General features: G+C 52.2%; 1 protein-coding gene across 1 annotated transcript in view; it reads left to right on the plus strand.

Annotated features, from left to right (window-relative positions):
* The window catches only part of ttll5 (tubulin tyrosine ligase-like family, member 5), a 156,790-nt gene that overhangs the window by 88,717 nt on the left and 55,622 nt on the right, over nt 1-12,451 (plus strand). The window contains 2 exon segments of the mRNA XM_055640286.1: nt 1,826-2,200; nt 2,562-2,719. Coding sequence (XP_055496261.1) covers nt 1,826-2,200; nt 2,562-2,719 — 533 coding nt within the window.

The raw sequence follows: 12,451 nt of genomic DNA on the forward strand, positions 1-12,451 counted from the left end.
ATTGCTAGTCGGTGCGGACTCGAAGGGCCTGTTCCGCGCTGTATCTCTAAACGAAACGAAACACTGCCACAAAAAACCTATCACATTGTGGAATCATTCAATGTATTAATTGAACTATCCTTGAAGTGTTTAGTGGTATTGTTCCTGCAGCTCACCTTGGCGATTAGACATCGTTGCTTCTCCAGCACATCGCAGCTGGCTGCTCCACACAACTGCTTACACTGGAAATCAGATTGAATATTAAATATTGACACAAATGGGAGCAAAGTTGCAGTGGCAGAAGGTGTGATTTTTGGACAGATGTTGCACAGAGTTAGATCATCAGTGAAATGTCCAGAGACGGATAAACACTTTGTGTTACAGCACTGTACAGGAATGTCAGTCACCCAGTAACACAATAGGTAATGGAATATTTTACACCAGTAACCAGTGAAGCAATGTGTCTACACTGCAGACCTGAAATCAGGAGCATTTTATATCCACACAGCTGTCCGTTAGTGTCGATACATGGCATTATGCTTCCAGAATGCTCTGTTCTCCTGTGTCAGTTTTGTCATTTGATCATAACCTAGAACAGTACAGCACCTGAACAGGCCCTTCAGCCCACAATGTCTGTGCTAAACGTGATGCCAACTCCTCTGCCTGCACGTGATCCATATCCCTCCGTTCCCTGCGTATCCACGTGCCTGTACAAAAGTCTCTTCAACACCACTATGATATCTGCCTCCACCACCACCCCTGGCAGCGCGTTCCAGGCACCCTGTGAAATAAACGATGGATGGATGGAAGGATGGATGGATGGATGGATGAGAGGGGATCTCATTGAAACATATAAGATTGTTAAGGGCTTGGACACACTAGAGGCAGGAAACATGTTCCTGATGTTGGGGGAGTCCAGAACCGGGCCCACAGTTTAAGAATAAGGAGTAAGCCATTTAGAACGGAGACGAGGAAACACTTTTTCTCACAGAGAGTGGTGAGTCTGTGGAATTCTCTGCCTCAGAGGGCGGTGGAGGCAGGTGCTCTGGATGCTTTCAAGAGAGAACTAGATAGGGCTCTTAAAAATAGCGGAGTCAGGGGATATGGGGAGGCAGGAACGGGGTACTGATTGGGGATGATCAGCCATGATCACATTGAATGGCGGTGCTGGCTCGAAGGACCAAATGGCCTACTCCTGCACCTATTATCTATTGTCTATAAACCTGTTGCATGTATCTCCTTACTGTGATGGTTCACAGTGTTGGGTTGCAAGCTACCCGAGCGGAATATGAGGTGTTTGATTGAGAGATACATCGTGGAAACAGGCCCCTCAGCCCACTGTGTCCACGCTAACCAATGATCAGCTAGTGATAAACGGTGATCTGCACGACGTTGGGCTGTGGGAGGAAACCACAGCACCTGGGGAAAGCCCACGCTGTCCCAGGGTGAATGTACATACTCCCTAAAGACAGCACCTGTCGTCAGGATCGAACCCGAGTCTCTAGTGCCGTAAGGCAGCAACTCTACCTCTGCACCACTGTCTCTGTGGTTTGTGTGTGGCCTCACTCTAGCAATGGAGGAGGCCCAGGGAAAGGAGGTCAGTGTGGGAATGAGAAGTGGCATTAAAATGGTGAGCAAACGGGAGATCTGGGACTGATGTTATCACAGGGACACGACCCGAAACCTCGCCCATTCCTTCTCTCCAGAGATGCTGCCTGTCCCGCTGAGTTACTCCAACACTTTGTGTCTATCTGCAGTTCCTTGCTCCACACTGATATCACCGTGTGTGTTCTTCTCTTCATGTTACGGTGAATGTACCTGTGTAATTGTGGCTCCTCATCCGCAGGTGTGGCTGCAACCAAGGAGGGAGTTGCCGCCGGTGCCTCTGATGGTTGTGGTGATGGCAGTCTCTTGGCGCACAGCTCCTCCGCTCATGGTGTTGGTCGTGCACGCCCGGTCTCGGAGTCAGTTGGCAGCCTGCCCCGGTCACACACGCTGGACCACGGGACACCTCCTCCCCCGGAGACCGAGACCGCCGGCAGGGCTGGTCCAGCGGCTCACCGAGTGGCCTCAGCAACGCCGACGTCTCGCCAGCCCGCACCCCCGGGCAAGGTCCATGGGCCAAGCTCCGACAGCCTCTCCTCTATCCCCGCATCTTCCATGCAGGCCGCGGCTCACATCTACAGCCAGAGACTCTCACGGCCAAACTCCGCAACTCCAGGTCAGCAAAGCAGAGCTCTCCCCCCCCAGCCTCTCTTTACTTGGCACTCTATAAAGCTGTGTAGATGATCACTAACAGGGCTGGCACGGTGGTGCAGCGGGTAGAGCTGCTGCCTCACAGCGCCAGATACTGTGAGGCAGCAACTCTACCAACTTGTGCCAATGGTGCAGTGAATGGTCACGGTTTTGCCCAGGTGCAGGGATGTAAACTGGAGGTGGGGAGGGGAACGGGTCAGTGCTGTGGTCAGTGCAGAGTGATGGTGGCTGGGGGAAGTGCTGGTCAGTGGCTCCTGACTGCGGGCTGTGTCCCCAGGACAGGCTGTACATAGACACTCATGCTGTGGCTCTTCCCCTCTCTGCAGGCACGGGTGGCCGCTGCACCCAGCGGCAGAGAAGCAGCGACGGAATCCACACGCCCGCTCCCCTTGACGAACTCAACCTGGTGCTGCAGCGCCTGGCGGCCAAACACAACCCCCGCCACTGGCCGCAGTCCGCTCACATCAGCCTCCTGACACAGCACGTGAGTAACGGCTGCCCACTATCTCCAGCCACCCACTAACCCAGCCGCCCACTAACTCAGCCGCCCACTAACCCAGCCGCCCATTAACCCAGCTGCCCACTATCTCCAGCCACCCACTAACCCAGCCCCCCCCTACCCCACTAACCCAGCTGCCCACTAACCCAGCCGCCCACTAACCCAGCCGCCCACTAACTCCAGCTGCCCACTAACCCAGCCCCCCACTATCCCAGCTGCCCAACCCAGCTGCCCACTAAACCAGCCGCCCACTAACCCAGCCACCCACTAACTCAGCCGCCCCACTAACCCCCAGCCCCCACTAACCCAGCCGCCCACTAACCCAGCTGCCCCCCCACTAACCCAGCCCCACTAACCCACTAACCCTAGCCAGCCCCCACTAACCCAGCCACCCACTAACTCCCACTATCTCCAGCTGCCCACCCCACTGCCCACTAACCCAGCCTCCAACCCAGCTGCCCACTAACCCCACGCCCACTAACCCAGCCGCCCACCCACTACTAACTCAGCCGCCCACTAACCCAGCCCCCCAGCACCCACTAACCCAGCCGCCCACTAACCCAGCCGCCCACTAACCCAGCTGCCCCCTATCTCCAGCCCCCCACTACCCAGCTGCCCACTAACCCAGCCGCCCACTAACCCAGCCCCACTAACCCAGCCCCACTAACCCAGCTGCCCACTAACCCAGCCCCACTAACCCCCACTAACCCAGCCGCCCACTAACCCCCACTATCCACCCACTAACTCAGCCCCCACTAACCCACCCCACTAACCCCAGCCCAGCCCACTAACCCCCACTAACCCAGCCCCACTAACCCAGCTGCCCACTAACTCAGCTGCCCACTAAACCCAGCCACCCACTAACCCAACCCCCCAGCTGCCCACCCCCACTAACCCAGCCCACCCCACTAACCCAGCAGCCGCCCACTAACCCAGCCACCCACTAACCCAGCCACCCCCACTAACCCAGCCGCCCACTAACCCACTATCTCCAGCCGCCGCCCACTAACCCAGCCGCCCACTAACCCAGCTCCCCATTAACCCAGCCACCCACTAACCCAGCCCCCCACTAACCCAGCTGCCCACTGCCCACTAACCCAGCTGGCGGCAAGTCCCCAGGGAGGGGCAGGCATGGTCAGAAACGATGAGTGAAGGGAGGATGTGCTGAGGTCACGGTCTCTGTGGAAAGAGGAAAGTGGTGGGGAAGGGAAAATGTCAAAGGTGGTGGCGTCACATTGAGGTGGCAAACACACGTCAGAGAATGATGTGTTGTCCAGTCTGAAGAAGCCTCTCGACCCAAAACATCACCCATTCTGTCTCTCCAGAGATGCTGCCTGTCCTGCTCCAGTTACTCCAGTTGTTCTCAGAGGTGGATACGTGAGATAGGGCTGGATTGGCATCAGTGCCATTTTTATTATTTATATTATTTCTTTACATTGCACTCACTATTCTGTGATAGTTTTCCAGTTTTTAGTTTAGAGATACAGCATGGAAACAGGCCCTTCGGCCCACCGAGTCCACGCCGACCACCGATTACCCGTTCACACCAGCTCTGTGTTATCCCACTTCCCCATCCACTCCCTACACACTAGGGACAATTTACGGAGACTAATTAACCTACAAACCCGCACATCTTTGGGAAACCCTCACAGTCACATGGAGAACGTGCAAACTCTGCACAGACAGCACCCAAGGTCAGGATTGAACACGGGTCTCTGTTGTTGTGATGCAGCGTTACCCGCTGCCCACTGGTGATGTGTCTAATGCCCAGGCCGGGCTCCAGCATGTCTGAACCTGTGGCACTGTGCGGGGGAATGATCTGCCCTTGGCTGTGAGCGTTCATGGATGACTTTCTTCATTGGACCTCTGGTGAATATCGTTGTAATTTAAAACAACAGTTGTGACCCAATTTTCTTTGGGAAGTATTGAGTGTAAACTGGATGGTCGCCATTGGTTTAGGCCATGTCCCGGTGGGATGACATCTCCTCCCTCCCCTCCCCTCTCCCGGGCAGTCAGCTAGAGCTGTGTGTACCCTGTCCATAGGTTCAGAACCACTGGCTGCGGACAGTGCTGGAGGCAGGGCTGCTCTGTTGCAGTTCAGTGGGGGATAATATAGACGCACGTACCAATCAAGTTGGACGTAGACTGGGGCAGATTCACCACAGCCACTCATAGTCACGTTTGCATCTAACGTCGTAAGGTCAGAAATAATAGGAGCAGAATTAGGTCATTCGGCCTATCAAGTCTACTCACAATTCAATAAGGGCTGATCTATCTCTTCCTCCCTCCCAACCTCATTCTCCTAACTTCTCCCTATAACCCCTGACACCCGTACTAATCAAGAATTTATCTATCTCTGCCGCAAAAATATGCATTCACTTAAAAATACCCAATTCCTCAGATTCACCACCTTCTGACAAGATATTCCTCCTCTCATCTCCTTCGGCAATGGAAGACCCTTTAATTCCGGATGGTAGGCTGTGACCTCCAGGTCCTAGACTCTCCCACGATGTGGAAACATCCTCACCACATGCTTGCTTTCCAGAGCCTTTCACTATTCTGTACATTGATGCAATGAGGTCCCACCCTCATGCAAGGCTAAACGGCAGGAGACAGAGCAGTTGCCCATGCCAAACTGTGACAAACGCTCTCGATCGTAGGGTTAGCCTACCAATTCCTGGGATCATTCCCTTCTAAGTCTCCTCTGGACCCTGTCCACGCTGGTGAGCCTCCTTGATCAGAGTTGAGGTATGGGGCCCAAAAAGAGCTCACGGAGATATTCCCACATGAACCTGAAGCTGGACCACGTTCACCTTATAGAGCCTCAATGTGGATCACTGTTTTGCGTATACCTCTGCCTTCTCGTGAAATAAATGCTAGGTCATTGAGTTTGCTTGTTTTACTACCGATTCTACTTGCAGATTAACTTTTTGGGAATCCTGCACCAGCACTCCCAGGTCCCTTTGCACCTCTGATTTCTGGATTATCTCCCCATTTAGAAAATAGTCTACGGTGTTTACCCCTGCTACCAAAATGCATGACTCCAGAGGACTTTGCTCACTACATTCCATGTGCCACTTCTCTGCCCCCACCTCATTCTCCTACTTTCTCCTTATAACCCCTGACACCTGTCTAATCAGAGTTTATGCTTTCTCTGCACTACCTGCCATTCCACCTAATTTTCGTATCCTCAGATTCACAAACTTCTGCCACAAAACCTTCAATCCACATCTCCTTCCTAATGGAACATCATTTAAGTAGCTGTGCCCCAGCACAGACTCCCACTAGTGGAACTCCACTCGGTCACATGGCAGCCAACTATCCAAGCCCCCTGTATTGCCACTTTCTTGTGCCCCTCATGCTTCTAAACTCCAGCGAGTACAGGCCCAGTGCCGACAAACGCTCATCGTAGGTTAACCTACTCATTCCTGGGATCATTCCTGTAAACCTCCTCTGGACCCTCTCCAGAGCCAGCACATCCTTCCTCAGACATGGGGCCCAAAAATGCTCACAATATTCCAAATGCGGCCTGACCAGCACCTTATGGATCCTCAGCATTACATTCCTGTTTTTGTATACAAGCCCTCGTGATATAAATGCTAGCATTGAGTTTGCTTTATTTACTACTGATTCGACTTCCAGATTAACTTTTGGGAATCCTGCACCAGCACTCCCAGGTCCCTTTGCACCTCCGATTTCTGGATTATCTCCCCATTTAGAAAATAGTCTACGCCTTTATTCCTGCTACCAAAATGCATGACTCCACACTTTGCTACACTATATTCCATCTGCCACTTCTCTGCCCACTCTCCCAACCTGTCCATGTCCTTCTGCAGAGTCCCTGCTTTCTCTACACTACCTGCCCCTCCACCTATTTTCGTATCATCCGCAAACTTGGCCACAAAACCTTCAATCCACTCGTCCAAATCATTAATATACAACGTGAAGAGTAGCGGCCCCAGCACCGACCCCTGCGGAACTCCACTGGTCACTGGCAGCCAACCAGTAAAAGCCCCCTTTATTGCCACTCTTTGTCTTCTGCCATCCAGCCAACCTGCGATCCATGCTAGTATCTGCCCTTTGATACCGTGGACTCTCATCTTCCTTAGCAGCCTCACGTGTGGCACCTTATCAAAGGCTTTCTGAAAATCGAAGTAAACAACGTCTACTGACTCTCCTTTGTCTGTCCTGCTATTTACTTCTTCAAAGAATTCCAGCAGATTGGTCTGGCAAGACCCACAGGTCTCCACTGCCTCGTTGAACGGGTGGTTTTGTGACCCGCCTGCTGGGATGCCGTGGCACTCAGATGAGGGATGCTGCTAGCTTCACCCCTGCCCACCAACCACACTGTACAGTGTTGGTGAGACCACACTGGGAGCTAGCACTGTGTGCAGTTCTGCTCACCCTGGAAAGGTTCACCAGGATGTTAGATGCTTGCTTCGTTGTTACCTTCTCCGAGCTAACAATCATCTATTCTACATCCCCTTTGTCTCATTTTCACACCTTACACTTCCTTATCTCTGTATCTGCCTCTCTCTTGACTCGGTCTGAAGAAGGGTCTCGACCCGAAACCTCACCCATTCTTTCTCTCCAGAGACGCTGCCTGTCCCCGAGTTACTCCAGCATTTTATGTCTATCTTTGGTGTAAAGCAGCATCTTTCAAGACAGAGCTAGATCGGACCCTTAAAGATAGCGGAGTCAGGGGATATGGGGAGAAGGCAGGAACGGGGTACTGATTGGGGATGATCAGCCATGATCACATTGAATGGCAGTGCTGGCTGGAAGGGCCGAATGGGCCTACTGCACCTATTGCCTATTGTCTATCTGCAGTTCGTTCCTCCACCAGGATGTTACCGGGACTTGTAGGCTTGAGTTACAGGGAGAGGGTGGACAGACTGGAGGAGCTTGTTTCTTTGGAGCACAGGAAGCTGAGGGGTGACCTTATTGAGGTGTACTGCATCATGAGGGGTGTGGATAAAGTGAATGCTCAGTCTTTTTCCTAGGGTGAAGGAATCCAAAACCACAGGGAATAGCTTTAAGGGGAGAGGGGAGGGATTTCAGAAGGACCTGTGCAGAGGTAATGTGTTCAGTTGGAGGGAAGTGTATCTGGAATAAGCTGCCAGAGGAAGCTGCAGAAGTGGATGTATTTTTTACTTTGACTATCAACAGATATTGGCTAGGAATGATTCAGAGGCAAACGAGGATATATCCCCTCATCCTCCTGCGCTCCAAGGCATAGAGCTTGGTTAGCACAAGCTGTGCTGTATACCTCCTTGACTCTGCAGAGGTGTTTGACAAAAGCGGAGTCAGAGGATATGGGGAGAAGGCAGGAACGGGGTACTGATTGGGGATGATCAGCAATGATCACATTGAATGGCGGTGCTGGCTCGAAGGGCCGAATGGCCTATTCCTGCACCTATTGTCCACTGTCTAACTCGTGCACGGGTGCAGTGTCATAGAGTGTGGAAAATGGCCCTTCGGCCCAACTTGCCCACACCAGCCTACATGTCCCAGCTACACTATTCCCACTTGCCTGCGCTTGATCCAGATCCCTCCAAACCTGTCCTATCGTTGTACCTGTCGAACTGTTTCTTAGACGTTGGGATAATCCCTCCTCTGGCAGCTTGTTCCATACACCCACCACCCTTTGTGGAAATGTTACCCCTCAGATTCCATTTAAATCTTTTCCCCTTCACCTTAAACCTATGTCCTCTGGTCCTCGATTCCCCTACTCTGGGCAAGAGACTGTGCATCTACCCGTTGTTTGAGAAAGAACTGTAGATGCTGGAAAAATCGAAGGCAGATAAAAAATGCTGGAGAAACTCAGCGGATGAGGCAGCATCTATGGAGCGAAGGAATAGGTGACGTTTCGGGTCGAGACCCTTCTTCTTCAGACTCTGAAGACTGACTTCTTCGTTCATCGGAAGAAGGGTCTCGAATTGGCGACGTTTCGGGTCGAGGCCCTTCTTCTTCCAAAGAAACGTCTCGACCCAAAACGTCACCTATCCCTTCGTCCCCGTAGATGCTGCCTCACCCGCTGAGTTTCTCCAGCATTTTTGTCCACTTTGGCTGCATGTGTGGTCCGTGACTGATGCGCTGCATCTGGGCTTGGCCACGCCGCGCTGCATCCCGACAATGCTTGTGCGCAAGAATGCAGTGAATGAGCGGAGGCATGAAGGCGGGCCTCCTCCCAGCCCCAGACCCACCTTGTTATTCTCAGCTGCTGCTGAAGGATCCCCGCCAGCGGATCAAGTGAGGGATGGAAATAGACCACACAGAAATCAGATGAATGCCTCCAGCCTAACAAAAATATATAGATCAGGTTACAGTCTACTTCGCATGGAAATAGAGATTCCACTTGCCTTTCAGCAGCAAGAGTGGAGAAGTATGATACTTTTTTAATTTATGTTTAGTTTGACTTCACTTTTGAAGGCTGTATCTGCAGCTTAATCTCCCAAAAGGCACCCGTGGCTCAGTGGAGAGTCTCGGATGTGAGAGGCAGCAACTACACTGATGTACAGAGGGATCTCGCCATCCATGTCTCTGACTCCCTGAAACTGGCCTCACAAGTGGAGTAGTAAAGAGACCGTGTGGTGTGCCTGCCTGATGGGCCAGCACAGACATTGTGGGCTGAAGGGCCTGTTCCAGTGCTGTACTGTTCTATGTTGTGTGAGGTGGGTTCTTTTAGTTTTAGAGACACAGCGCAGAAACAGGCCCTTCGGCCCACGGAGTCCACATAGACCATCACACACTGGGACAATTGACACTTATTATACCAAGTCGATTTACCTACATAGCTGTACGTCTTTGGAGTGTGGGAGGTAACCGCAGATCCTGGAGAAAACCCACCCGGGTCACGGGGAGAACGTACCAACTAAATACAGACAGCAGCCGTAGTCAGGATGGAATCCGGGTCTCTGGCGCTGCAACAACTGTGCCACCCTGGGTGATTGTGATTCAGCTGAGGCCATGAAGACAGGGGAAGGGGCAGAGTACTCCTGGTAAAAGGCACATTCTCACAGCTTCACCGCCTCCTCTGCCTTCATCATAAATAATCTGGAGCTGTGTCCTTGTTTAAACTGAATGTCTCGTTTCCCCGTCATTTTGTGGCTCTCTTGTTTGTTTTCACTCACTGTCCTTTCTTGTTTTGCCCTGTCATAGTCGTATAGCAGGGAATCAGGCCCTTCGGCCCAACTTGCCCATGCCAACCCACAAGTCCCATCTACACTAGTCTCACCTGTCCATGTTTGGCCCGTGTACCTCTAAACCTTTCCTATCCATGAACATGTCCAACAGTCTTTTAAATGTTGCTGCCTCAACCACGTCCTCAGGCAGCTTGTTCCATACACCCAGCACCCTGTGTGTCAAACCCTTTGCCTGCCTTGTGTAGTTGATGTGTCATTTATGTACCCGGTGCCTCTGTGTGTTGCCTGTGATGCTGCTGCAAGCAGGGATTTTCATTGTACTGATCCATAGGGTCACCAAAATAAGGGATAAATTCCCTGAATAATTCTCACTCCAAAATAAGGGATAAATTCCCGAGGGCAATTCGTTGACCGACTTGGCTGTGGCTGGGTGAATGATGAGTTGGCCCGGGTGCTGAACTGCACACAAAGCCCAGCCGGCAGGCCAGTTGTGGAGTTTCGGCCCGGGCCACGCGACGTCGCTCGCAAAGTCCGGCGCCCTGTCCAACTCGTGAATCGATGTTCGGCCCATGAGAAGGAGGGGTGGTGGTGGTGGTGTCGGCGGTCAGGGAAGGTCCAAAGGTTGGACAGCTGGCCGGGCTGCCGACCGACTGACGGGGCCACGGGCGAGGCGCTGCTGCTGCTGCACTCCATGGGCTGCACTACGTCGGGACGGGTGAAGCGGGGCCGGACGAGGCACTCCGACCCGACAGTCCCCTCGAACCCGAGTTGCAGCAGTCAAATGCAAGGTTTAAAGGACATGTGCGGGTGCCCAATATGTGCCGCTGGACGTGGTGGTGGAGGCCAGTACTATACTGGTGTTTGAGAGGTTTTTAGTTGCTACGGGTGCTATGTGTGCACGGAATTTGCACGTTCTCCCCGTGACCACGTGGGTTTTCTCCGGGTGCTCCAGTTTCCTCCCACACTCCAAAGACATACAGGTTTGTAGGTTAATTGGCTTTGGTATGGTGTAAAATTGTCCCTAGTGTGTAGGATAGTGTTAGTAGTGTACGGGGAGATCGCTAGGCAGCACGGACTCAGTAGGCCAAAAAACCTGTTTCCGTGCTGTATCTCTAACGTCTAAAGATAGGCACGTGGATGTGCAGGGAATGGAGGGATGTAGATCACGTACAGGCTAAGGAGATTACTTTAATTTGGCATCCTGCATGACACGGATATTGTGAGCCAAACAGCCTGTTCCTGCGCTTTCACATTCCATGTCCCCTCAATTACAGGTCCGTCCCTTCCTCTGTCCTGTCCTGCTACACCCCCAGCTGCCTCACTCATCCACACTCACCCTCTGCCAGGAACTCTCTCTGTCTCTGTCTCTCTCTCTCTGTCTCTGTCTCTCTCGCTCTCTCTCCCTCTGTCTCTGTCTCTGTCTCTCTCCCTCTGTCTCTCCCTCTGTCTCTCTTTGTCTCTCCCTCTGTCCCTCTCTCTCTCTCTCTCTCTCTTCCTCTCCCTCTCTTGCGTCTCTCTCCCTCTGCGTCTCTCTCCCTCTGTGTCTCCCTCTCAGCCTCTTGTCTCTCCCCCTGTCTTTCCCTCTCTCCCTCTATCCCTCCCTCCCTCTGTCTCTCCCCCTCCACGTCCCCTCACCTTGCTGCCACCTGTGTAGGCCTCTCTTGCCTGTGTGTGATCAGACCCTGCTTTGTGTCAGCTCATCACGTGTGATGGCTGGTTGCCTGGTAATAGTGAAGTGGAATGTGTCCTGGCTGATCCACTCCCTGTTGGTGGTCTTGAATTATATTTAGTTCCCAGCTATTGTGATGGTGCTTTCATTGTGCTGGATGAAATATCCAGCATGTTTTAATCTTGCCGTAACTGAGGGACAGCAGACAAACAGGCAGCATTGTTGTTAGTGAGACGAGGCCTTTCAGACAGTGTAGTCTGTAGATAAAAGTTCCAAGCAACCTGAAATCCAAGTGAGTCAGGGGGTGGCAGTTAATGGAGTGGCTATTACTAGGGAGTAGTTGCTTGGGAAGCTGAAAGGGCTGAAGGTGGATAAGTCACCTGGGCCGGATGGACTGCACCGTAGGGTTCTGAAAGAGGTGGCGGTAGAGATTGTGGAGGCATTGACAGTGATAGTTCAGGAATCGCTAGAGACAGGAGTGGTTCCAGACGATTGTAAAATTGCCAATATTACCCCACTGCACATGAAGGGAGCAAAGCAGAATAGTGGGAACTATAGGCCAGTTAGTCTGACTTCAGTGGTTGGTAAGATTTCAGAGTCCATTATAAAGGATGAGGTTACTGAGCAACAAAAAGTTCACGATAAAATAGGCGGAAGTCAGCACGGCTTTGTGAAGGGGAGGTCTTACTTGACAAATCTGCTGGAATTCTTTGAAGAAGTAAATAGCAGGACAGACAAAGGAGAGTCAGTAGATGTTGTTTACTTCGATTTTCAGAAAGCCTTTGATAAGGTGCCACACGTGAGGCTGCTAAGGAAGATGAGAGCCCACGGTATCAAAGGGCAGATACTAGCATGGATCGCAGGTTGGCTGGATGGCAGAAGGTAAAGAGTGGCAATAAAGAG

Source organism: Leucoraja erinacea, chromosome 9 (genome assembly GCF_028641065.1).
Source record: "Leucoraja erinacea ecotype New England chromosome 9, Leri_hhj_1, whole genome shotgun sequence".
NCBI classification, from domain to species: Eukaryota; Metazoa; Chordata; class Chondrichthyes; order Rajiformes; family Rajidae; genus Leucoraja; species Leucoraja erinaceus.